Source organism: Colius striatus, chromosome 1 (assembly GCF_028858725.1).
Source record: "Colius striatus isolate bColStr4 chromosome 1, bColStr4.1.hap1, whole genome shotgun sequence".
NCBI lineage: Eukaryota > Metazoa > Chordata > Aves > Coliiformes > Coliidae > Colius > Colius striatus.
Window position 1 is genome coordinate 171,450,244 of NC_084759.1, and position 25,524 is coordinate 171,475,767.

Sequence of the window (25,524 nt, forward strand, 5' to 3'; positions counted from 1 at the left end):
GGAACACATTTGCCCTCTAATGATATATTAGGCAATGGTTTTGAGTTGGCAGGCTACTAAAAGCTCTAGCCAAACAAAGATAAAATTGTAATTTGTCAACAGAGAATACTGAATTCATGGTCACTGGTGACTGCTGGGACTGGTGGCAGCCCACAAAGCCGACGACAAATTCTAGAGATTGCTTAGAATTGTCTCAGCTTCCGAAAAAAACCCCAAACTGTTGGATTTTATTTTTTTTTTCCCAGAAATTGTTCAAACTAGGAACATGACAAAATATTCACCTTTCTCAAAACCCTGTACAAAAGGGCTGAAGCAGCAAGGCTGTATGGACGTGCTGTGGTTACCAAGTACCTCCTGCAGCACATAAAGGCAGGTGTGAAAGCGGACCAGTATCAAGGTGTGCAAGAAGCAGCTTGTGACTGCCTCAGTGAGGGATCAGCAGTGCTGTGCTTAGCTGGTACAGGCCTTTCCTTTGAAAATGTGGTCCATGGTTTTCAGGATTTCTGTTCTCTGTCTTAGTTATTTGGAGGAGTAGAGTTTTTCCAAAGGCATCGTATTCCCACAGAAAGTTTTAAATGAATCTTGAAAATATTTTTTCTCAAGCTTGCTGAGGAATCTTTCCCAGCACACCTTAGTCCTCTCCATCCCCTCAGATTTATAGTAGAGCCGTTCCAGTGAAGTCAGCAGTGTCAAACGGACAGATACCAAAACAAAGTTAAGATTGAGGACCTATTCTTACAGGGTTTCACAAGCCTGTGTTATTTTGATTGTCTGGAGCAAAGTGTGCTCTCAGGGTGCCATGGCGGAAATCCATCTCATTTAAGATGAACGCGAGGGGCGAACAGCAAGGGACAAAATGCAAATTCCCCTTTTGCCTTCCGCACCCTCCACCTACCCTTCTGTCTCCTGACTGCTCTCTGGATAGAAAACCACTGCTCTCAGCGTGGGGAAGTCGAATCTCCTCACCAGTTGCAGCATCACAGAGGCTCTCAGGATCCTGCCACGGGGATTTCTGTGAACCGGTATCAGCACCAACTAAGCTCACAAAAAACCCCAGCAAGCGGCTAAGAAACCACCAGGGATGCTGGCTGTTACAGACCCAGGCCAAATGTGAAGTGGTGTTCTGGAGGTGAAAGGATCTCTACACCATTACAGACTTTCTAAGTTTCCGAGTCCCAGAGGTGTACTTTCACAGGAAGAAAAACCTGTTTCAGATCACGCCAGATATTTTCTGCACTGCCCAGCAGTTATACCTGAGGATGTTCTCCAGATGTTCGTGTTTGTATGAAACATACAATAATAAAGTTGTAAACTGGAGGAGACAATACCTGGACTGCAAGAAGAAGGGCTTTAGGGCAGCCTGGAAAAACATGAAAACTAACTATCCCACACACAAAATCAACTTGTCCGCTTTAATAGGATGATAAAGACATATTTTATTTGCTTTTCCAAAACACTGCTACTTTTCCCGGCAAGTAGGCACACGCAGTTTGTCACAGTTCTTATATTGCCAGTAGGTGATTGCTTATGTTTTGGGGACTAGATATTCCTTCCATCTGGGCAGACAAGAAGTACAGGGTTTAGGACAAGGTGAAGCGTCAGACAGTTTTTATGCTACAGTGAAAATAAAACCATAATAATATACCATTGTCTGGAATGCCAGCCATTGAAAAACAAGAGAAGAAAATCCTTCCAGCAACTGAAAATGAAGGGGATGGAAACAGATCTGTTGCATTAGGGCAGTAAAATTTCCTGGCTAACAGAAGTCAGACCACAGGTATCATCTGTGCTGAAACTATAAAGAGCATCAAATGAAAATGCGCTGGCTAAGATGTCTGCAGAGGGAAATGTCTTCAGTGTTTTCAAGCTGTCTAACAAGAGGTGAATAAAACAGGAGTCTGAAACTGGAAGCCTTTTCTCATTTCTGGAACCACTTCTCTTTCTCTGTTGGCCTATGTTGGCTAAGTGAAAGCTCTGAGAAAGCGGGCCATGAGTCCCAGGAGATCTCTGGGGAACTTTTCTGAGTGTAGTATTCCTGCTGAATTTGGGCTGCTCAAGCAGGTCCTGATCCCAAAAACATGTGGGCATAACTGAGACCTTTATGCTTCGTGCAGTTAGTGTTACACTAGTGGCCTGTATAAGGATTTCAGAACATCACATGCCTACATTGCTTGGAGTTTGCCTAGTTCAGTAATTTCACTGTTTTGTGTGCACTTGGAAGTATTATCTTGTATCTTTCCCCCCCCCACACCCAAAAATGACTGCAATATAATAATAGTTTCTGACTGCCCTCATGGCTTTGAACTGAAAAGCATAGTCAGGCCCTGCACTGTACGACTTCTCTTTGTACCGAAACGGGAGCCTGGAATGCAGCTCTTCACATATTCAGGATTAAATGGTTTTTTTGCAGCTTTATTGTGGGACCTGTAGGTGGCCTCACTTTAATAGCCAATAAAACAAGAACTATGAGTTCACTTTGCCAGCGAACTAAGCGACATTTTGTCTTATTCCACTGAATTTGGAAGCTGACAAATTTGCTTCTAGTGCTATCGAACGCTCTGTCGCTTGTTCTATAAACAAGTGGGTATAGAGCACACTGATTTTAATTTGGAAAGTGCAAATATTTAATTTGCTTTCATCCTCAAATTCCTTCAAGGATGGGTAAGAAAGAGGGCATGACTTTGAAACTCTGAATTAAGACCAGAAAAGTAGCCTGTATCACATACTTCACATCCCCTCCCAGACCATGGGTGAAGGAGGACTGCTCACCATGCAGGGTCATGAACCACAAACATTTTATAACATACTGAACAATAAGAAAAATCAACATACATCACACATATTTTGTTAGAGAAGGCCTAAATGGGCTCCAAAACAAAGCTAAGTGAACTAAGACTGAGATATTTTAGTATAATCAATCAATTGAGTACCAACTTCCACATCCACACTTGGCATCACATTTGTGACAATGTTTTTCGCTGCCACCCAGATATTAACACTGACTTTATGATGTTGTGTGACTTACCTGAGCCATTTTGGGGATGAGGAGCAAGAAGAAACAGAAAGCTCCACCTTTGTCAGCTGTTGAGAGGGCAGTTAAGATCTCATGCCTCAAGCTAGTACATTGGGAAGGTCCTAACCTGTGGGTCATTATTATTGCTATCTTGTGTGCTCGGCCATTGGAAGCAAGTTCTGCGCTTCAGTTTCACCTTGCATTTTATCCTGACAGAACCTTCAGACACCACTTACCTGCAAGGATAAACAAGAGGTCAGCATATTTCACAACAAGCTCCCTCTCCTTTCTTGGAGAGCTGTCTTTGCTGTGTAAATCCATATGTCATCTGATTACCAGCCACATGGTCAATACATGCTATAGCCACTGGGCTAAAGCCCCAGGTCTAATCAGCTCACATACACACACTGTGGGGTTTTTAGCATATGAAAACTGATAAGAGCTCAAGAAAAAGGCTTATGGTTAAGGTGCCTTGAATGCATGGAAGCCATATAGCTACAACAATAAGAAAAATAATCTGTGGTACACTAACTGGGCTTGTGTGGCTGATCCTGCCATGACTGGTTCTCCCACCCCGTGTTCAGGGCACCCCAGGGAACCCCAGGAGCAGGAGGGAGAGAGTCTCTTACTGGAATTTCTCTGGTTTTGAAGTGGTGGGGTGTAGATGTGCCTTAGGCACACAGCTGCATGCCATGCACTGCCAAACACCACCTGCCTTGGGCTGGACCAGAGTGCGGGGCTGTCCCAGAACAGCAGCAGCAAGAGGAGTGCATGCCTCCAGAGATCTGCCTGAGCACAGCCACTCTATGCTGGGTCATGCTGGGGCTCCAGGGCAAAACCATTATGGGGCATCCAGCCCAACATCTCTTTTTCAGTGGGTACCAGTCTCTCATTTCAGAAATAAAAAACTATTACAGTTCTAAGAAGGAACTACAGTGGATGGGAGGGAGGCAGAAGGCTACAAGGGATTAAGTTTTGGACTAACAGGGATTATACTAAACTTGTAAACCACGTCTTCAGTGTGTCATCTGTCCTAGGACATTCGGCAGTGTTGGAGAACAATCATCAAGCAAACTAATTTTGATGTAACTCTCTGGCTCCAACACGAACACAAACATGGAAGCTGTTCCCCTCCCTCGCATCTATCTTTTAAAAGCCACTGTACAGCTGATCTATTGAGTGGCATTAACCTGTTGCCCTTGAGGCATTCCAAACCTGCATCCTTGGAGATGAAACCTTGACAGAAACCAACTTCCCAGACAGATTCCTCTACTGCAGACTGAGCCCAGGCACCGTGGGGCTCCTACAGGGTGTCTGCAACTCACCACACCCCAAACCGCATCTTTTGGAAGCAGCCAAAACTTCTGATAAGTAAATGCTGAGCCTTTCTCTAAACATCTCTCCTCTCTGTTGGGCCTGGGTGCTTGTGATACTCTCATAAAAGAAAGTAAGATCCTGGTACCTTGCAGTACTGTGCCTCTGCCAGAAACCTGCTGGAGATGAAATGCTGGATATTAATATTCACAGAAAGTTAAAGGAAAGCAAAATAAAAGGAGCTCGCTGAGATGTGCTGCAATTAGCATCACAAAAGCCTGACCAAAAAACACAAGTAAATAAGGAAGGAGAACAGCATTATTTATATAGAAATTTATTTTATATTTGTGTACCACAAATATATGAAAACTAATTTAATTTGGAAAACATATATTCAATTTCTTAAAAGTACTGAACCCTCTTAAGGAAAGGTTTTTGTTATTAAAAAGGTACTGAAGGCTAAAATGATACTTGGATAATATGTGTGTGTGTGTGTACGTGTATATATATATATATATATATATATATAAAAACCATGTGCAATTTTATATATATAGTATATATAAATAACATGTGTGACTTACACGGTATCTTAAGGTATGCTATTTAAACATCTGAGTAACAATAGAGATATTATAAAATACAGTCTGCTATTTCTACAGAGTTTGCATTCAGTTTTTATAAGCATCTAGACAGTGTAAAATCTGAACATACAGAAATATTCTCCTATTATTCTATACATTGTGCTCAGCTTCCAAGTTTCCTCTGTCATGAGCATAACCAGACTCAACCAGCTTTGGAGGGTTCAATACTAGCCCTTACGAGCATCTTCTACGAGCAATAAAAGGAAATCTGCCTTACCTCGTACTGCACTCTGGTGTAGTTTGCACACAGAGAGAACAATGCATTTCCTATGCTAAATAACTCTGGTTCTAACTCCCAGAGATCACATACACCTCACCATATTGACTCATTTCATTGCACTCCATATCCTGCAAGAATAAATCTCCTGTAGGACAGCATACATTACTGCAGACTGAAGTTTAAGCAATATATTTCTTTAACATAAGGCAGGAATATAGTGAAATTTGATAACACTTAAATCCAATAGCAACCTGGAATTAAACCACATTTATGCACCACATTTTTATAGATGCTGCCTTTTTTACATTGATGTCAGAAAATGTGGTAGAGAAAGCCTTTTTTTCTTTAAATAAAAGCAAGGGATAAAAGCAGTCTTTCTAGAAGAAACTGTGAAAATCCAATGGGACCAGGAGAAACTCGACCACCTTTAAACACCAAAGGTCAGTCCCACAGTCGATAAGCAATTCCTTGCATGACATCTGGGGGAATACTCACATGAGTAGGTGCTCACTACAGTAAAGCCCAAGTATTTTAGCCTTAAATATTTATCATCCTGACTTGCATCTATTTGATGTTGACGTATTTCATTCTTTTGTCATGTCTTTCCTATGTTGCTAAAAAAAGAGACAATTCTGACCATTTCTTTTTAAATAGCCATATTTTAACTGAGGATGCTTATACTTTAGATAACATGTTTATTATCACTGACATAAAAAAAACTTAAGTCCTGTTTCCACAAAAAACAGTGGTAGCTTTGCTCCTACTAGAAATTATATTCATTCCGAACATGTTAGTCACAAAGTTTGCTAATAAAAGTAAATACTATATTCATTGAGTCTCTCAATGATTAAAGGCAAAGTGGTGTGAGCAAATATTGTACACTATAGCTTAATGAACAGTGTTATGCACAGTTCTGGACAAACTGTTACTCAACAAAATCTAAAAGTGGCTGTGAAAAAACATCTTAAGGGAAATCAAACTTTGCTACATGAAAATTTCTGGTGTTCTGACAGACGTTTTGCAAATTCATTTCTTAAACCAATCCCCTCACTAATGTCCTACAATGCAATCACACAAATTAAAGGCTGTGGCCTTCTAGGCAGTATGCAGCCAGACCAGTTCATCTTTAAAACCTCAGGAGAGTCTCTCTCTTTTTGTCTCGCTCTTTCCTAAACTTCCTTTTAGCAGAAACTCTTGCATGTCCGAATCCTTGTAGCAATTGACCAGATAAAGAGCCTAGTGTCATCCCTCATTTGCTTCACTTCTCAGGTTTATGTCTGCACTTGTCCGTATAATTAACCCCTGCAAATTTCAACTTTAATTCAGACTTGAGTTACGGTTGCTGAATGGGCCTCACAAAAAGACAAAGCCTCACTAGCAGCCCACAAAAATGAGCCTTACTAGTTAAAATTTGGATTTAAAAACCAAAGTGGAAAAATAGACGCTGAGACAATGTTTACATCCTTTCCACCACACCCTTGAAATTTTGGCGATTAAGTTAGCCAAAGGACAGGCTTTCCATCTCACCCATCTCTCTCAGTTGGGAAGGAACAGCCATAACTACAAGTTTTTGCAGGGTGCGGCCTTTGCTGGGAGATGGCTGAATACATACGACCAAAGGCTGCATGCCTCGCAAGTCAGAACAAAGCAGAGATGTGCTAGGAATTCAGCATTTCCTTATTCCCAGAAGTTTCCTATAGACTAGAGATAAATACAAGTCCCCGTCTCCCACACAAAAGGAACACTGTTCAAACCTAGAGTAACACAGCACTGAGAAGAAACTAATAGCTGATGACCATCAAAGCCTCTCTGTTTAAGGATTTCCCCAAAGCAATCTCAAAGAAAAGAAAGGAAAAGAAAACCTGTGAAGTCAGTCAACACATTTTTCAATCCAATTATATAGTAAATGCACTGGCAGGCAAGGCCTCAGTTCCAAAAGGTGAGGAAGAAGTATGGTGCAAAATGTCTTCATACATTTAAAGACTCTTAGGATGTAAGAGAGCAGGCAACTTAGAAAACATTCCTTGTAAGCTGTGTGGGATCAGCGCCGTTTTCTGCAGGCTTTGTGTCGTCCTACAGCTCAGTTTTGCCTGTTTGGGCAGGACTGGTGTTACCGCTGCTTTCCCCGGCATTGTTCTTGTCTGCTGGCTTGAAAGATAACGAAGCAGAGTTTGTACAGTACCGTTTGCCAGTTGGGCGAGGTCCATCGTCAAAAATATGCCCCAGGTGAGCACCACACTGAAACAAAACACAGTAGATTATCACGGTGTCTCTGTGCGGCTCGATGCCATCACCGTGGTGTTAAGCAATGACTGGCAGCCACTTCCAAGGAAGCACGTTGGTGCCTACATCACCCTTTCCAGTGGGATTTACAACCTACACTTATTTGCGAGAGTGATGCAAGAAGATGATCTTCTGAGATACTATGGGCGCCTAGGACTCCAGACCCAGATTTCCTGGGTGCTTCCCATCATGTCACTGAGTATGTTTTCATTGGGCCACTACTTCTGAGAAGCTGCCTGTCTCTGCAATGATCTCATGGCAGGAGCTCAGCTAAAAACACAACGGTGAGGGCAGCACTGCCCACATTTCACTTACTGCCGTAAGATGGCTGTGTAAGAAAGGGGCAGCCTGAGCTCTCAGCACTCCTCAGCCTGCAGCCACCTGCTACATCCCTCAATAAGAAAGCACCAAACCTCCTGGAGACTCCATCAAGGACCCAGGGTAGTGAGGACATTCTTTGGAGTATGTCCTCTGACTTTTTTTTCTTTCCACAGCCTGGCACTCTCTTGAGCTTCAGGGTCCTTCTGGGTGCACCTCTGTTCCTTGGCCCTGGAGCAGATGGAGCTCACTCACTACTCATCTCATACTACTTTTTGTGGTTTCCAATAGACAGGGACAGGTGACTGAAAAAAGACCTGTAGTGAAGATACGTAAAGTATCTCTGAACAAAGAATCTTTAACTGGGAGTAATTACGTATTACAGTCTGTTGACACTTTTGTTCTGCATGAAGCAGCCTCAGATACTTGCAGCAGTATTCAGGGTAAACACTACTGCTCTAGTCTATAAGAAAAGTAACAGTCCTTTGCTTCACAGAAGAGTACAGTTTTTTGAAGAAGCTGATCCAGTTGATCCTTATTCAAAAATTAGGATTACTATCACCGGACATTATGGCTGACAACTTATCTGGATAATAAGAACTTCTTGTAATTAGTCACTTCAATTCTACAAGCTCATTTTTATAGCCTGCCATGAGAAATAAAAAAATAAAACCTCACACTGGAGAAATATTTATCTTGAGCAGGAAAGTCATGCTGCGTTACCAAAGAGCCTTGGCCTTTCAAGTCAATAGCTGATCTCAGTAAGAGCCAGAATGATGTAACTGAGATCACAGAGCTGCCCGTGGGCTCACAGTCAGACAGCAAAAATTAAAGACTGCACATTATTCTTAACATTTAATTAATTCATAGATTCACAAATACATAGAGGCAGTACTGATTATTCCAAACTGTGAGCTAGTGATGGCAAATCTCTACCCTGCAGATGATGTGTTGCTAACATTCTCCTGCTGTTATGGTCTTTAATTCACTAAAGCAGTAGGAAGAGTGTCTGTAGAAGCAGGTCTTGGCTTCAGGCTAAACTCTCTCCATAGACTGAAAGGCTCTCATGCCAGCCAGGAGGGACAGAAACTCTTCTTGTTGAATGACAGCTGAAGCAATAATCCTGGCTGACCGTGGGTGCGGGACACGTAGGCCTGCAAAGCCTCTGTGTTCCCCTCCGCTGGTCCCTCTGTGCAGCCCCATCTCAGGGCTGCCTCTCTGCTCCTGGAGAAGTGTGTCTGAAACAGCCACGCAGTCTAGCAAGGACCTTGATAACAAATGAGGGAGCTTCTAGCCCATGCTGTCAGCAGGGTGAGCTCCCAGAGGCAATGGGAAAAGACACGGATGACTTCGGTTAAGCAGCAGCTGCTTAGCTTTGTAAAGGAAGGAAGACAAAACATGGCAAATAAGGAAAAGGCAAAGGAACGTTGCATGGGAATTAGGGAAGACAAAGCTTCAAGTCTTGTTCCTGAACGACTGCTGTCTTGCCACCCTATCGTCCATTCTCCACTGCTTATTTTATTTCATTTTTCTTTAGACTGATGGCCTTTTTTAGGCCGTCTGGGCAGAAAATCTGAGCTGTTTCTCAGAGTGGGGTCTCTCACAATGAGGCATTTCACTTGATTATAAAGCTTTTCCATACCTTGGGAGAAAAAGAAAAAAATCTAAAAAACCTTAAGTGTCCCAGAGAGAGCATTTTTCTAAATGCTCAGCATCCTAATTAAATCATCTCATCTCAACTAAGAATGCTTCAAAACCTCCTGGCTAGAAGTGTTAAACAGATCTTTTCCAGATTAACATTTAACCAAAGATAAATCATTCCCTCTCCACTGGATAGAAACAGAACAAGAGAAACCGTAGACAGAAATGGTCTGCAAGAGTAATATACTCACATACAGACTACAAAGACAATCTATCAAAATGGTTTTCCTCACAAAACCTGAGAAGCTGTGTGAGAGTCCAAGGTAGTCTCATTACACCTTCTTCTGATGGCAGAATCACACCAGGATTGGATTACTGCAAAATTTGTTACCTTTTGAGATTACCCCTCACGAAAAATTTATGTGGCGATTCTCTCTGTAGAGGACTCTATAACTCATCTGCCTTGAAAAGAAAAGCAATTCAATCCTTTGTATCACAGCGTAAGAAACCTGGCCCTCAGCTGAGAGTACAAAGGATGAATTGATTTTACTGTCTTCCCCACATATAATAGGTGCTGACCATTTTTCTAGGACATATATACATGTCTGCAAATCCTCCCAGAAAGAAACGATCATCTGTCGCAGCCTTGCACATAAATATATTGGGCAGAATGCACTGGGATGGTGAAATGGTTACAGTAAAGCATTTGAAGTATGCATTTTGGGAGCAGGAAAGGGTGGGGGGGCACTGCTGTCAGTATGCTTGGATCTCCCAAGCCTCCTGGTTCTAATATGCTGCTGGGAGGCATGGGCAGCAGCTTGCAGTCAGCTGCTGCACCGACTCAGAGCTACTGATGTGAAAAAAGTGATTCCATGACTACAGAATTTTATTGATTTGTATAGGTACAAAAAATAGCTGGGGAAACCTCAGGGGAAGGGACTCTCAAGTAGGAAAAAGGAAAAAAAGAGAGATCCAACCAGTCTCACAGTATTCCTCAAATGCATTTATAATTAACTTCTACCTGTCACTAAACCTTTAAAATTCATCTAGAGCGATGTGCTTCCAACAAACTGTAAAAGTAATTTCTTGTATAATCCCATGGATGTCTTTGATTAGTCTGACAGCAATTCTCCCCCAGTGTTTGCTTTCTATAATGGAGAACATTAATTGAGAGTTTCTTTACTCTTTCAGACAGACAGGTGGAAGGACTTTTAAAGAAAAATCAACTACTTTTTCATCTGCAAAAGATTAATAGGGTTTTGGGTGTGGGGAGAGGGTACTTCCCCCCAGTTCTACTAAGGCCTGCCATATCAATCCCACTGCTTTCCAGGCTGCAGTAAAACTGCATTTTTTCTGCAGCTGCATGTGCGATTCACATTCCTAAGGTTCTGAGGAGCGGAGGAAATGGTTTTGTTATGGATACACAATGTGGCGGTATTAAAACTGTGCTGAGTCGTGGCTGCAAAGATGCTCACCACTCCTCAAGCTATTTTCCTGCGTGACTTGATCATCTGTGGGGTTATTGCCCCGGGAAGTTGGAGTAGCTGGTAGGAAGTTGCCATTGGATTATATAGCAACCTCGGTCATATTTTTTTTCTCGGTGCTTTAAGTTCGAGGTTTGGTTTTGCTTTAATTTTATGGTGTCTGCATGTGACTGCTGCTAATACTGCTGCCCTCAGGTCTGCTAACGCTATTTTGTTTGGCAACAGGTAAATGACATTCCCAGATTCCTTGGCCTGACCACAGGCTGCCTTGGGCTTCTCTCAGGTGAAACCAAGGAGCTTTGGCCATCTCTTGAAGGGTGTCAGTAGATATGGGCTCAGCAGGTTGGCAATACTTTCAGTGCTTTCAGCGCTATTCAGGCCTACTAAGCAGAGCTGAAGAGACCGTGCTGCATTTTTGATTACGCCACTGATCACTGGTAAGGCACGAGATTCCCAGTCTGCACTCCCATTGCTTCCTTGCTACGGAATTTAGAGAAATGGATTTTCCCAAAAAGTGTTAAATGGATCTTCCAAAGCATTACCATCAACACAAAAATCACAGAGATATGCAGTACACCCAACATACTAGCAGACATGCTGATTCGGCCATCAGCATGTTGGGCCAGACCCTCTATTCAGACTGAATGGAATCTCCATAAAGACAATCTTGCCTCTTTTTGAGAAGCTTCTTAACTTAAACTGAGCTTTTATATATGAGGACTGATGGACTAGTAAGGATGTGTATTGTCAGGGATGCAATCATTTAGCCCTCCACCATACTGGCTGGAAAGGAATGGCAAATTATCACTGTCCAAATGAGGCTGCTGCTTCCTTAGGAGGAGTTTGAGCATGTGGAGCCAGAGGGCTGCAAGTTTCCGGGTACATCTGCCGAATGCCACTGCAGCAACTTCTCCCTTTGCTAGGTAATGATTATACCATTGCCTTCAAGAAAAGAGAGTACAAAGGATGAAAGAAAGTAGACCGAGACAGATAACGGAAAATTTGGGTGTGTTTTGAATGACTACTGACTTCATTATTATGGCAGATGGCACGGTCTGAGGCAGCCCTTAGGACTGCACTGGGAGTGAGCATTGGGAATGAGTTAACACGGCTACACAGTAATGCACAGTGACGGAATCAGCACACAGACAGTCGCCCCACTGCTTTCCACTGCCCTCTCCTGAGGAGCTCCTTTGAAGGGACCTTCTTCAGAAAGACAATTTTTGTAGACTCAGCACCAAATCCAATCATTTACATCTGCTCTGTTAAATCTCATAGGAGACAACAATGTGCATTCCAATGAGCCCTCTGTGCCTTCAGTTTGTTCCTGTTATACCTACAACCTATTGTGCTCTCTCAAAATGATTACTATTTAATGGAACTGAAAGGTTTGCAAATCTTAAGGAAAGTACAGCCTGTTGTAATGATTTTTGCAGCCCCTTTGCCACCAGAATGGTCTGTGTGTGCTATAAACTAACCTGACTGCAGGATATTTCGACCCGATGCATCCCATAGGAAAAATCATCAGTGAAAGTAATTGCATCAGGACTGATTACATCATAGAAGGAAGGCCAACCTGCAAAAGAGGAACAAGGTAAGTAAAAAAAGAGGATGTCCTGTAGCAGGTGACATTGTACAAAGCAAGACAGACCACACTTTAAAAAATCTTTATCTCACTCCAGAGCCTAGAAATAACTGACATGGAGATTCTGCATCCTAATCGCTTAGGTACTTTGGAAAATTTTTCCCTAAATATGAAGCTGCTTACAGGCAAGGACTCAGCTGCTACTAGCTGCCTATCTTCCATCTCAACAGAGATTCCGGCACTCCACCGCAAGCAGAGGTAGCAGTTTAGCTCAGACACAAAGGTGGTTGCTTAGGTAAGTCAGATTCAGCCTCACCACCAGTTTGAAAAACCCACAAATTCTACCCTGTAGACAAACAGTGTGATTTAACGGAAACAAGTGGTTTTGCTTTTGCAGTGTAAAGGTGCCTTTAAAAAGAGTTGCAACTTAGAGCCCCAAAGCCTGCCTTAACCTTTGCCTTCTCCAAGGCACGGTCACACCCGGAAGGATGTGCTCACTGACCTATTACACATTGGAGGCAGTGAGATAACTGCTATTGTCTCTACTTCCAAACCAGTAATGAGTGCCTCAGATCTGCCATTGACTAGTGGAGTCATAGATATGCCTACACCAGATACCGGTAGATGGTCAGCATGTGGTCTGTATCTGGCACGAAACAATTGCATTCATTAAGGTGTATGTTTAACACAGCTGCTAGGTGAGCACTGAGCAGCATGATCTGACATCAGAGGATGATGAGGTGTACACCTGATCTACCAGTAATGGCCAATTGTCACCTAAATAGTGACTCTTCCACTCTAACTTTTCCGTTACAAGTCACCCCCTCTCCACAAGACAGGTAAAAAACACAGGTCTATTCTGTGTTCCAGTAGATACCCATTACACGGATGTAACTTTTCAGCCACTCCTCAAAAACCTGTCATTATATGCTCCATTTCCTGAAGCTGGGTTCCTAAGAACCTGACAGGCTTTAAGATCATGTCAACATCTACTAGTATTCATCTGAAATCCCACCAGCTATCTGTCCTTCTCATTCAGTCTCTTGCCAAGTGTAACGTGCGCTGCCAGCTCTCGCTCTCTATTACACATATGCCCACGTATACATAACTTCCTTGTTTCTTCTTCTAAGAAGAAGTAGCATTTGCTACTGAAGATTTCATAAAAAGACTTGCAATAAGCTATTAAGAAACATAGCAGCAGCTATGAATCACTTCATGCAGATGAATAAAGGATGTGTACAGCTTCCCGCAAGTAAAGCGAGTAAAATTTCCTATATGATAAAAGGAGGTGTGGAAGTTATCAGGTTTCCCAAATAGGGGTAAAGGAAGTGTGTAAACTGGAAATGAATCTGTATGTCTTCAGTTGTATCTTAAACCCTTACATACAGAAGAATACTTCTTAAAATGCAAGTATAACAGCCAGCAACCTGAAGGCATTGCAAGTCCCAAGTCTTATGCTCTCAAGGTGCCTACTATCATGACAAGTTGTTTCTACCCCAGAAATCACTGCAAAAGTAAGTCAATTTTGTTCCCACAAAGTATTGAAAATTGAGGAATTACAGACAGCAGACAGATTAAAGAGCAAGATCCCTGAACAGGGAAAATATCCCACAAGGCAGGAACTCAAAACAGTGTAGCAATGACTACTGTAAAAAACCCAATTTATAAATTCTTCACCTCATGCAAAATATCTCTGCAAAACAAATATCTTCACAAACAGAAAAAGTATAAAGACACGACAAGTTTTGCAAAAGGTTATCCTATTGACAGAAAAATTTATGTCTCCTAACTGGTGGCTCCTTTCCAACGCCATTCATCATCTTCTTAGTTGGGCCTCTGTTTAAAGAAAATCGAGGCCTTACATTGAGTTGGTCAGAATACTTTTAATGAAGCCTTTCAGATTTTTTTTTAATTTAATAATTTTGCAAAGTAGATATATCAGTTTGTCCTTCTGTGATGTCCGAGAAGTTCTAAAGAGGGAGCTGTTTGGAGCAACCAATATCTGATTGTGTGAAGCCTTTGGAGGAGGAACACTTCAGTGTTGCAGAAATTTTCAAAGACGAGCCTGCCTCCTCCATAATAGCAATAAGGGGGAAGCTTCAAAGGCTGCTACACAGAGATTGAAGCAATCTGTGTCTTGCTGAGAAAATTATCTTGTGAGTAGGGTTTGGAGGAGACATGTTTATGTCAGCTTTGACATTAAAGAAAGACTATCCATCCGCCTTTCTCCAGACTTTTGCTTTTCGTCTTCCCATTCATCACAGGAAAAAAAAAATCTATTTTCTTTGGATGCACTCCATGCACTTTTTAAAAAAATAAGTCATCTGAAACCTATATAAAAAGGCAAGCTCCTTCTAAAGTAGCCTTTGTAACCAACTGGAAGGACTTCAGTTTAGGCTGACAGCTCAAGCTACAAGTGGCTGTAAGGTTTCAAAATGGCTGACTCACTCAACATTTTATACTGTTATTAGTTGTGCATTAAAGCTTCAGCCTGCCTTTGAAGGTGATTTGTCTGTCTGGAAAGAGTGTACTTCCTCAGGAACTAGGGGGAAGAAGACCGCTTTCGATCTCTTCTGGAGCTGAGAAAGACAGTAACCCTTAGTACTGCAGACTGAGCACTGGACGAGGGTCTTTGCAAACCCTGGTGCCAAGACTCAACCTGCCCCAAGTGACGGCTTTTTGTCAGGCCTAACTCACCACAATCTAATGGGCAGCAGGAGTGGGGCTGCTGTCTTTTGAAGGATGGTAAAACCTAACAGCTAGGAAGACATAGCTTCTGGAGAAAAGGGGCAATGGGTAATTGCAGAAGACAAAAGATGGGGATAGGGAAAGTCTCCCCGCTGAGTGAACAACTTAAAATGATATTTGCACATTTGTGTGTGTGTGTGTGTGTGTGAACAGAAGGTAAGATTTGTGAATACATTCTTCCTTGAACATAAAGTTTAGTTTGAGGGAGAGTATGACACACTAACAGTAATTTTTATCACATTATAGCCATTTAAAATGGAATAATTCTTATTTTCACAATCACTTTGCATCACGTTACCAATATAAAAGCACTTTTAAATAAGAGTCTGTTGGTTTTGTGCTCACTCTGATGACCCTTTACATGGGAGTCAGGCTGCTATGTCCTGAGGGCCAGCTTCTGGTACACTAATAAGCCAGACATGGAGATTAATAGTTTTTCAGATATATAGCAAGTATCCTTTCTTGGATCTAAAATACACTAAATAAAGCAATGAAACTTTCCTCAGTCAAGTGCTTAAGTGAAAATCATGTGTAAACTGAACATTACTGACAGATCTTTTCCGCTCCATCTTGCATGAGTAATAGAAAAGATCTTACGCTGCTGACTGTCACACATTCTGAGTCATGTCCCGTTCCTTCTCATTCTGGGACATCCCCCAAAGATTTTGTACAAGTCGCACAGCATTTCTAAAATTCACTCCATAACTCCTCATCAAAACTGAATCTTTTGCTCTTTGTCAAAGAATGCTTTCTTTAGAGCAAAAGTGGCCTGGTACTGCCCAGGGCAGCAATGATGAAGATCAGGGAGGAAGAGAAATGTCGCTTTAGTAACCTATGCTGAATTCTGCTTTTGCAGCCCTGGGAACAGTTTTGAATCATTCGAAAGATTCAATCCTTTCTCACTGTCAGACCTCCTGTTCTAGGTACCTGATTGAGTTCGTATTACTAATGAGCTGCCTAAGGCGGGCCCCTATACAGGCAGCTGGCACAACAACAGCTATCACAACACAGGCAATTAGTACACAGCAGTCCCAGCCAGCTGAGAAACAGAACAGTTTATCTCCTTAAACTGAGTTGCCAAAGCAGTTGTAAAGCCCGAGAAAGGCAGGAACAGCAAAAGGTGTGCCCATAGTTCAGCCCCCTTTCTGCATTCCTGGTAGACATATGAAAGTCCAGCAGAGGTACATTGCTTCTTTCACATTAACCCATGAAGTTTTACCTTGTGGGCTACTCCACGACTCTTTCTTGGGCAAAGCTGACCTCATGCAAAAAAACCCCAAAAAACAGAGAGACATTTTGTTCCCATAAACTTTTAGAAAGCAGCCCAGCTGTTGATGGAATGATCAATTTTAGAAGCATCTCAAAACTCCTTCCAGTTCTGTGAGTTTGCACACATTTTGTTGAAGTTAGATCTTCAACTTCCTAACAAATGGATGCAAGCACTTAAGACATCTAACCATTAAAATATGAGTCTATAATTATTTGCAGAAGTAAAATGGCAGGCTGCTTTTGAAAATCAGCCCTGCTAGGCTATTTTTCCCCCCTCTTCTGAACTACCATTCCTTTTGACATTTCTTTGAACAGCACAATTGGAATCCCAAAGCATCTAATGCTCTGACATTATTCCCATTTGATACACCTGCCGACTGGAGATGTCCACGGTTTTTCAATAACTGTGATGTCTGCAGTTATGTTTTTCATTTTAGATCCCAAAGAGATTAAGTTCAACCTGCATTTTATCATTCTTTGCTGTAATTATTCCAAGCATTTACTTCAGTGAGTTATTCACAGATGGAGAAGTAGGGGGAGACGGAAGATGTTAGAACTACCAAATAGCACCAGATGGAAAAGAGGACCTTGACCTGAAAAATACCTTGTTTCTCTGATGTGCTATATTTTTAGAATTCTGATTCTCTTTTAACCTAATGCGGATTAATGAAAAGCCAAAGGCTTTTTAAGGTAGTCTCATCATTTATCTTCACTGAGAAGCTATGTCTGTGTAAAAACATAAAGCGTATAGGATTAAAAAAATGGTAATAAAGCTTCTGCTTTGAAACTGCTGTAAAGTTGAAGGGCCTTCACTTTTTTCTTCCTCACAGGTTTATTGAAACGGAATCTCAAAGACATAGGCATTCACAGCTGTAACTTCTCACACAGAAGTTTAATGTAGAACTACAAAGTGACATGTTGCTATTATGTAGAATGCCTGTGCAGATACAGGGCTTTTCTTGGCTAACATCCTGGGTTATTTTTCATAATATCTCCGTGATGATGAATGTGCAATAAATATTCTGACTTACAAATATGTCACCATCAGGTAACGCTACTTGCAGTGGAGGTTGATCTGATTTGCCCAAATGTAGCTAGAAACAGAATCAGAAACAGAAATGTTCTTCTTTGCCAGCAGACAACTTTACATTAGATACGTATTCCACTGGAAAGAAAATAGTCCTTTCCAGCACCATTCAGATATAAGGATGACATGGCACTGTTCTTCAGTAGAACACAGAGAGCGTTGGCGTGGTAGCTAGGCAGGGGGTGGGGAGACAAAGACAAGATTAAGCTTAATTTTAGAAGGAAAATTAAAGAAAGACCTTATCTCTCTTAACACAGTACTTGTCCCTAACAAAGCAAAGTTGGGCTACCACAGCAGGCACTCTGACAGAACAGTGTGGGAAGGGAATTTCAGAAAACAACTGAACTTCTAATAGCAGCTTTTATGAGACAATCGTCATCTGTTTTTTTCTTTATGTCTCTCACTTGGGAAATAAAAAAGTGAAAGCCATAAATAAAGGTAGTATTTGTTTTCTTCCACTGCAGCACTCCGAGCATCAAAACAACTTACCATGAAATAGCATATGCAATCCAGATTTATTTCTTTGTTAGTGGGAGGAGGTTATATTTGTTTAAAATGATTGTTAAGGGACTTCACATCTACAATTTCATTTGACAGCTGAATCTTTCAGAAGAGTGCCTCAATGTCTCCTTGAGCAATGAAAGAATAAGGTCTCCTCTATTTTGCAGTCACTAACTGTATCACAATACTGCTATTGCCCTAGTTGCTTCCTCAGTCCTTTCACTGTGCTCTAAAATACTGCTAAATACAAGCCGGCTGTTTCAGAGCCTTCCTCTACAACACTCTTGACATCTCCAACATTTGGGCTGAGGCTAAAATCAATAGAGGCAGGAGCTGGGATCTTCCTCAAGTCTTCTTACAAAGATTGAGTTACTAATGGTTTCTTTCTTGGTTCAGGTTCAACAAAACTACTGAACCTAACTCACTTCCTCCCAAAGGACGGGTTTCTCCCCTCATCTGAACAGTGTCTCTTGTTACTTTAAATCATGGCTAATGTTTTTAAAAATATATCTTACACATAAGTCAGCTGTAGATCTTCAGCATCAAAGGAATGAAATAGAATCGTGTGAAGCAGTGTAACCTTAAGCTATAATTTTAAAATGCCATCAAGAAATGTCTCAAATAGCTTTTAAAATTTACTGTTGACCTAGTAACCTCAGTCCAAAGCATTCAACTTCGAATAAATGTTTTTGTTTTCCTCCCAAAAGCATTATGGGTAAAACAAATGTATGTATGGCAAAATATCTTGCAATCGGTGTATCTATGAGTTATCTGTGCAGCTGACTTAAATAAATGAAGCCTTCATAGAGGATGAGTAAATCAGGACAGCAGTAGAGCTGGCAGGCCTTACGACAGAAGTGAATTGACAAAATTGGCATCCCAATGCAACGTGTTCACAGAAAAAGTTAAAAAAACCAGCAAATGCAGTCTTGTAATAATCGGCATCTGGCACTGAAATGAACAACAGTCACAGATGAAGTACACATTTGAAAAATTTGTCATGGGGTGTTCCAAGAAATGAACATCCACAATTTGTTTGTTGAAATATTTCCCTCTAGTATTGTACGCATGTCTACTCAGTTATATACCAAAACTGAAACTACAGAGGTGGAATTCTGACAGAATTGGTTTTAATTGGGAAAAAAAAATCCCAAACCAGCCTCTACTGTCTTCCTTTCGCAGTTATATTTCGTCTACTAAGCTTCCTTCTACAGTGCCTCCAGCACTGAGTCCTTCTTATTACAGCTGGACAAACAGGCTCTCATTGCAGTTGTAAAGTTATGAAACATGGGAAAGAGTTATTACACTGATTAAAACAAACAAACAAAAGACAAAGACTCCCTGTCATCTGTTTACTTTAGATATTGAATGAGATGTCTTGGTGAGGGAATTTGGTCACAAATGATTAAGAAGGGACATAATTTTCTTGGCCATCAAGGACATCTTTTGTTAGGATTTGGGCCAAGAGTGGGGCAGTTAGCAGATGGCAATGTCTGCCGAAGGTTGACAAGAGTACTGAAGAGCAGGGTGAAGACAGAGCCACAAACCAGCATGGCTGCTGCCAGGACCATTTGGCCACAGGACAAGACTCTGCAGGAGGGTGGGGTATGGCTCCTTCTGATGCCACTATGAAGTGGTAGAGAGCAAAACCCTCCTCTCTGCCTAATATTACAGCCTATCCACTAAGCTACACCTTAAAATACATGCATTTGCAAGGCAGGACTTTCATCCCAGCACAGAAACATCTTGTCATAAGCTACAGGCTTGTCAAGCTCTGCAAAAAACCTTGCCATGAAGCCTACCTTCACCTGAGAAGTGCAGAAGTTACTTGCTACACCTTCAGGCAAAGACTCCTGAGGTAGTTTTGCCACCCTGCACCTGGTACTCTGGCAAGGGTAACTTTACATTGCCTTCTGCCTAAGACTTTGTCTCTGCAACACACTGTTGAACACCATGCTGTCATACACAAAGGATGCAACAGCTATAGGCACTACAGAAAAACTTAAAAGAAGAAAAAAATAATGATTTGTGGGGTTACATTGTTTGGAGTTAGTGTTGGTTGGGGGGTGGGGGGGGAAGGTATAAATCTTTTTAACAACCTCTTATGCAAACAAAAGGAGGTAGGTAATAATGCTGACCAGAAAATAAAGACCTTTCTTCACAGAAAAGCTTGACAAAAACAATATACATGTGCACACACACTCCCACATACTCCTTTCAGTTTTCTGTGGCAAATTTCAGCTGTACTTTGAAAACTTCTGAAAACTGAAACTATTGAAATGAAAAAGTGAATATTTCAGATTATAACGTTCACCTTCTGTTTTGCTTTCTGTTACAGTTTCTAAAGCAAAGCATGTCCTTTCTGCTAAACCTCATATTTTCTTTAAAGAAAGATTTCAAAGGAAAACATCTCAGCCGCAGCATGTAGCCGGTGATACAGGTAAAGGGTGTAAACAGCAAACTAGATCTCATGAGGAGTTGTTCTCCTTTAATGTTCTGCTAGGGGAAGCCCAGCTTGGAATCCCCCGAAGACTGAGCATGTGTTAACATGGCTGCTGGACACATCAGCTCAGCACACGTCTCTTACGTGCTCCAGTGCCTGTGTGACTCCTTAAATGATTGCATCTTTGATATCTTTGTTTTCTTCTGGACTAACCTTCTGTTATATTTTTACTTTAATAAATAATTCAAGTAAAATCAATGTACCACACACAAACTGCTCAAGTCATGGAAGTAATTTTCAATCTCAGCTAAGAGCATCTGTAATTAGGCACAGTACTAATGGTGACAGTGGAACTCAACCATTCTCATTACATGTTTTTACAGAAAAATAATATTGGTTTATTAACATCCAACTCATTCCAGGGTCTTGTTTTCTTTTATGGTATTCTAGGTACAGAAATATATAAAAGGAGTAGTTGGCTTGGGAAAGAAGCCTGATGCAACAAGCAAGAGGAGAAATAAGAGAGACAATCGGCAGAAGAAAATGGGTCAATGTGCAGGAAAAAACTGGAGAGAGGCAAGACCCGAGGAGTGGGTGTGCAGCCTGCTAATAGATGCATTCAGGTATCTCAACGAAAACTCAGTGTTAAAGCTGGAACACAAAAAGTTCCACTTAAATACAAGGAAAAACGCCTTTAAGGGTGAGGGAGCCCTAGCACAGGCTGCCCTGGGAAGATGTGGAGTCTCCTGTGTGACCTGCTAGAGACAGACCTGCTTTAGCTGGGTAGTTGACTCTGTAATCTTTATAGGTCCATTCCAATCCCTACCATTCTGTGATTCTACGGGGATGTTACACAGTGCCTCCCACACGGCATTCAGTTAGTCGTGGCTGCAATTCACACCCTCAGATGCGGACACTCTTGGGACATTCTCTTCTGTAACACTGAGAGCTGCTTCACACTGTGTTTCCCCGGGCTCTAGGCCATTCAGGTGTGCCACTGCCGCTGCCCGGTGCCAGTGCTCTGCCCGGGTGCGCCAAGCCTGCAGCCGTGGCACTGCGAGCCCCGCATCCAGGCCGGCGTTCGGGCGTGCGGCAGCTCGCACCCTCGGGACACCGGTATCCCCCCGACCAAAACCCGGGAAGGAGGGGAAGAGAAGAACGGAGGCGCTCCCGGGCCATAGAGTTTAAGGTGGAAAGTATGTGTCACTTTCCCGCCCGTTCCCCTTTCTCGCTGTCTCCGGAAGGGCCGTTTGCCCGAGGCCTGGCGAGGCGGCGGGCGGGACGGCGGCGGGCGGCGCGGGGAAGCGGCCGGCTCGGGCCCGCCCGGGGCTCCGCAGCGCCCGGCGGCCGCCATCGCCTTGTTCGTGTCTCCACCTGCTGCTCTCATAAGCAAATATACGCGAGGCTGTGAACCTGACTAATAAATACACGCGCCCGTTATCTTAAAGCCGTGTTTTCGCAGCACTTCTCCAGGAGCTCCAGCTGCAGTCAAACACCCTGATCCGAGAGAGCAGAAAAGACACTGAAACCGTAAGGCACGACCAGGGCTTCTCCTGCTTTCTCACTCAGGTTTGGGAAAACAAGCACGGTGCTTGTTTCCAAAAAAGCAAGCGTCACCTGCTTTCTCCATGCAAAGGCACTGAAAGGTACCGCGAAGCTGCCATGACCAAGGGCAGCAGCAAAACGCCCTCATTTTGCACAGACAGGCAGACGAAGGCCAATGAAGCTCTTGTGTAAGCAGGCAGTTGGCACCACAATCACATTTCTGCAGTTCACATGTCAAAACCCATCACCTTCAATTCACTGAACCCTTCAAAGCAGCACACATCAGGGCTCCAGTCAAACCTGCCTCTCATCCTCCTCAGAAAAGACTAAAAAAAGGCAGAGAAGGGGTATACAAAGGCATTTCTCATCAACTGCTAAATGGTCCAATATACTCGTAACCTTAGCTTCTCTGCTTTATGGCAAGTGAGTGATGAAAACCTGATGGGACAGGCTTGCAGGTTGCACCCCTGAGCCACGGGGGTGCATTTTTGCAATTGAAGAAAAATAAGTGGACACCTGGAAAGGAGATGGGCAGCAAGGCGAAGTACTGTGGGGAAACAAAGAGCCTAAAAAGATTAAGATAAATTTCTGATGAAAATTTTAAGAGGTGAATTGCTGGCATAGGTCAGATTTCCTCAAAAGTAGGAATAAGGCTTTGAGCTGGCTCCTCAGATGCTATTTGGAGACCTCAAAAGCAGAGTCATTCAGAAAGCAACTTCTTCAAAGACTCCAGCTAAAACTACAAAGATACAATATTCCAGTCAGACACAGGAAATTCTTAAGGGAATACAAGAATTTTATGAGTCAGAAGACAAAAATGCCTCTGAATACCTAACTAAACTAATCTAATGAAGTAGTCACCAGGAAGGGAGTGTGATGAATCTGCATGTCAGGAAGGACAAATTTAAGCAAACAGGAAATTGAACAACCTGAAGCTGTTTTCATTTTTACTCCTTTGCCCTGCTTCTTTCTGTCTTTAAGGGTGCAAACTGAGTTGACAGCTGCAGAAGCTGCTCTGTTTTACTTTAGATGAAGTTTCAATTTAAAAGAAATTAATTGCCTGGCTTCCTTTTGCAAAGTTGGGAAGTTTTTTATTTGTGATTAGTTATTTTCACTCTTATAGACCCTACAGGGCCCAGTGTAATCTAGCCACTAACCATTGCAAGGGAATACAGGGAAAGCCATTGATATAAAGTTTATAACCTAAAATTTTATTTCCTCCCTGGCAAGCAATAGCCAGGCTAAATATATTTTATTACATATTTTACCCATGCTGGTAGCTAGAGGATTCAGTCCTAAATGATAGCTAGTCTTGGTCCAGCTTCACACTGAGGTGCACACTTAGCTTTCAAAAAGGAAAAGTTGTCAGGTTTCCAGTGAGAACCTCACACTCACAAGGGCTTGACTTGAGGTAGAGAGAACTTCAAGAACCTATGTAAAGCCATAGTATATGGAGTGTTCCCTCCTCTCTGTTATGGAGCCATGCATCATCTCGACTCAAAAAAGAAGGGCTTTACATGTCTAGTCCTGGATGCCTTTTCTAAGCAGTCAGCAGCTTTTTCAGTTTGTAACCTTTTTATTAAAAATTCTATCATTTAGGAAATTACTTCTAGCAAATTGCAACTCACAGAGATCATGCTAAATTCCTTAAACTACAAAGACTGCTACTATTCTCACAAGGTCGCCTGTACACCAAAGTGTGCATTAAAGCCCTTCTGTTACTTCAGCTTGAACGAAGTAAATCTATAGAGAAGCCAGATTTTTGTTGGTTTGTTTCAATGATTTTTTTGGGGTTTCAAATATCTTCATTCCAGAATGGAAAAAAAGAAAAAGGAAAACAAGTTTCCCTCCAAAACTGATCTTGGATTAAGTAAAATATGTCATTATACAAAAAAATTCATTATATGAAAACAAAAATATTCTAATTTTGATTCCTCCCCTCTTTAATTTTATATGTCAGATAAAAAGTTATGCTAAAATAATTTTGAGATGAAAAATTAAACTTTCCTCCCCAAAAGAGAAGGCACTGGTCTCTCAGCTTCCACAGTCTAATGTGCTCTGGTAGACAGTATGTTAGGTGTGGGCTGAACTGACTGCATACTACTTTTATATAAATTTAGGATACTGCTTAGTTTCCTATCTGAACTGCCTGTCTCAGTCCTCCTTTTTGGGGTTGATTCTGGACTCCACTTAAAATACTAATTGTTTATATGAAACAGACAAGAGAATGTGTGATGTATTTTAACTGTCAAAAGTGTTGTGAACAGCAGCAGCTGGAAGAGGAATGTTTAATTCACTCTTGTTACCCTCAAACCTTTTAGAATCTTGTATCAGCAGCTAAATCTTACTCTTGCAGGCAAGAAAAACAGGGTATGAAAGAGTAGCACTGCAAAGCTTCTTCCACAGTAAAAAAAAAAAGGGGGTATTCAAAAGCCATTGTCATTATGAGGTCAAAATAGAGCATCACTAAAGCTACAAAGTATTGCTACAAAGAATCTGTGAAAACTGCACATTTTTGTTTAGAACTGCTCACATTTTGAGTCTCTTTTCTTGTACTTGTTTACTTCAGCTTAGCTGAAGCCAGAGACGTGATGCAGGTAGTGATGGGAGATATCACTTGAGGCATTTGCTGTGTGATACCACTATAAAAAAAGGAATCTTGATACTATCAGTAATTGTAATACTCTTAAATCTTCTGGACAACGGGTTAGTGGCTTGTGTGGAGCTGTAAGTAAGGACAAGTTCCTTCCCTTGCACAATTAATTCTTAGAGGGCATCTCAGACATATGCTTGGGACAGTTTCCCCAGTGATAACTGTTGCAGCATAAGCTTGTGCTAGAACCAGCAGGACCCAAAACAAGTGTTAAGAGTTGTTACTTATGAGAGATTAATAAAGGCCTTGGTGTGTAACAGGATCAAGTTGTTGTCAACATTTATGAAAACTTTTCAAAAGCAAGCAGAAAAATCCAACCACAGTTACCCTATTTTGCAAATTTGCTTGAGGAAACTTCTCAGTTACTAGCTGCACACAGACAAATGGTCCTTTTAAGGTCATGGGAAAGGAAGGTCTGAAACACTAACTAAAGAGATGCAGGAGCTTATGCGAACTGCTGTAGTGCAGGTTTTCCTTGGGAGGCCTGACTTCTGCAATGTGGTTTGGGGTCTTTTTCTTTTTAAATGCCACATTTACAGAAGGGATTTGGCATGCTCAGGAAATGAACACTGCTTTTGTTCATCCCATCAGTCTTCTACTCATCCAATTGCCACTGCTGCATTAGCAGGAAAAACAGACCTAAGGAGGTGTAAAATAATGCTCTGCATTCAAAGACAGCTCTGTACCTCATTTCATTTTAATATTTACTTCAAAAGTAAACTCTGCTGGAACCTTGCATTAAGGCACCAAATGAGTTTGCAAGATATTCTGAATTT

The 25,524-nt window shown here is 41.8% G+C and overlaps 1 protein-coding gene across 1 annotated transcript in view; it reads right to left on the minus strand.

Moving 5' to 3' along the window:
* Positions 1-4,780: 4,780 nt before the first annotated feature.
* MSRB3 (methionine sulfoxide reductase B3) overlaps positions 4,781-25,524 on the minus strand; it is an 85,747-nt gene continuing 65,003 nt past the window's right edge. The window contains 2 exon segments of the mRNA XM_062016702.1: positions 4,781-7,429; positions 12,396-12,493. Of these exon segments, the coding sequence (XP_061872686.1) occupies positions 7,265-7,429; positions 12,396-12,493 (263 nt within the window). The 3' untranslated portion in view covers positions 4,781-7,264.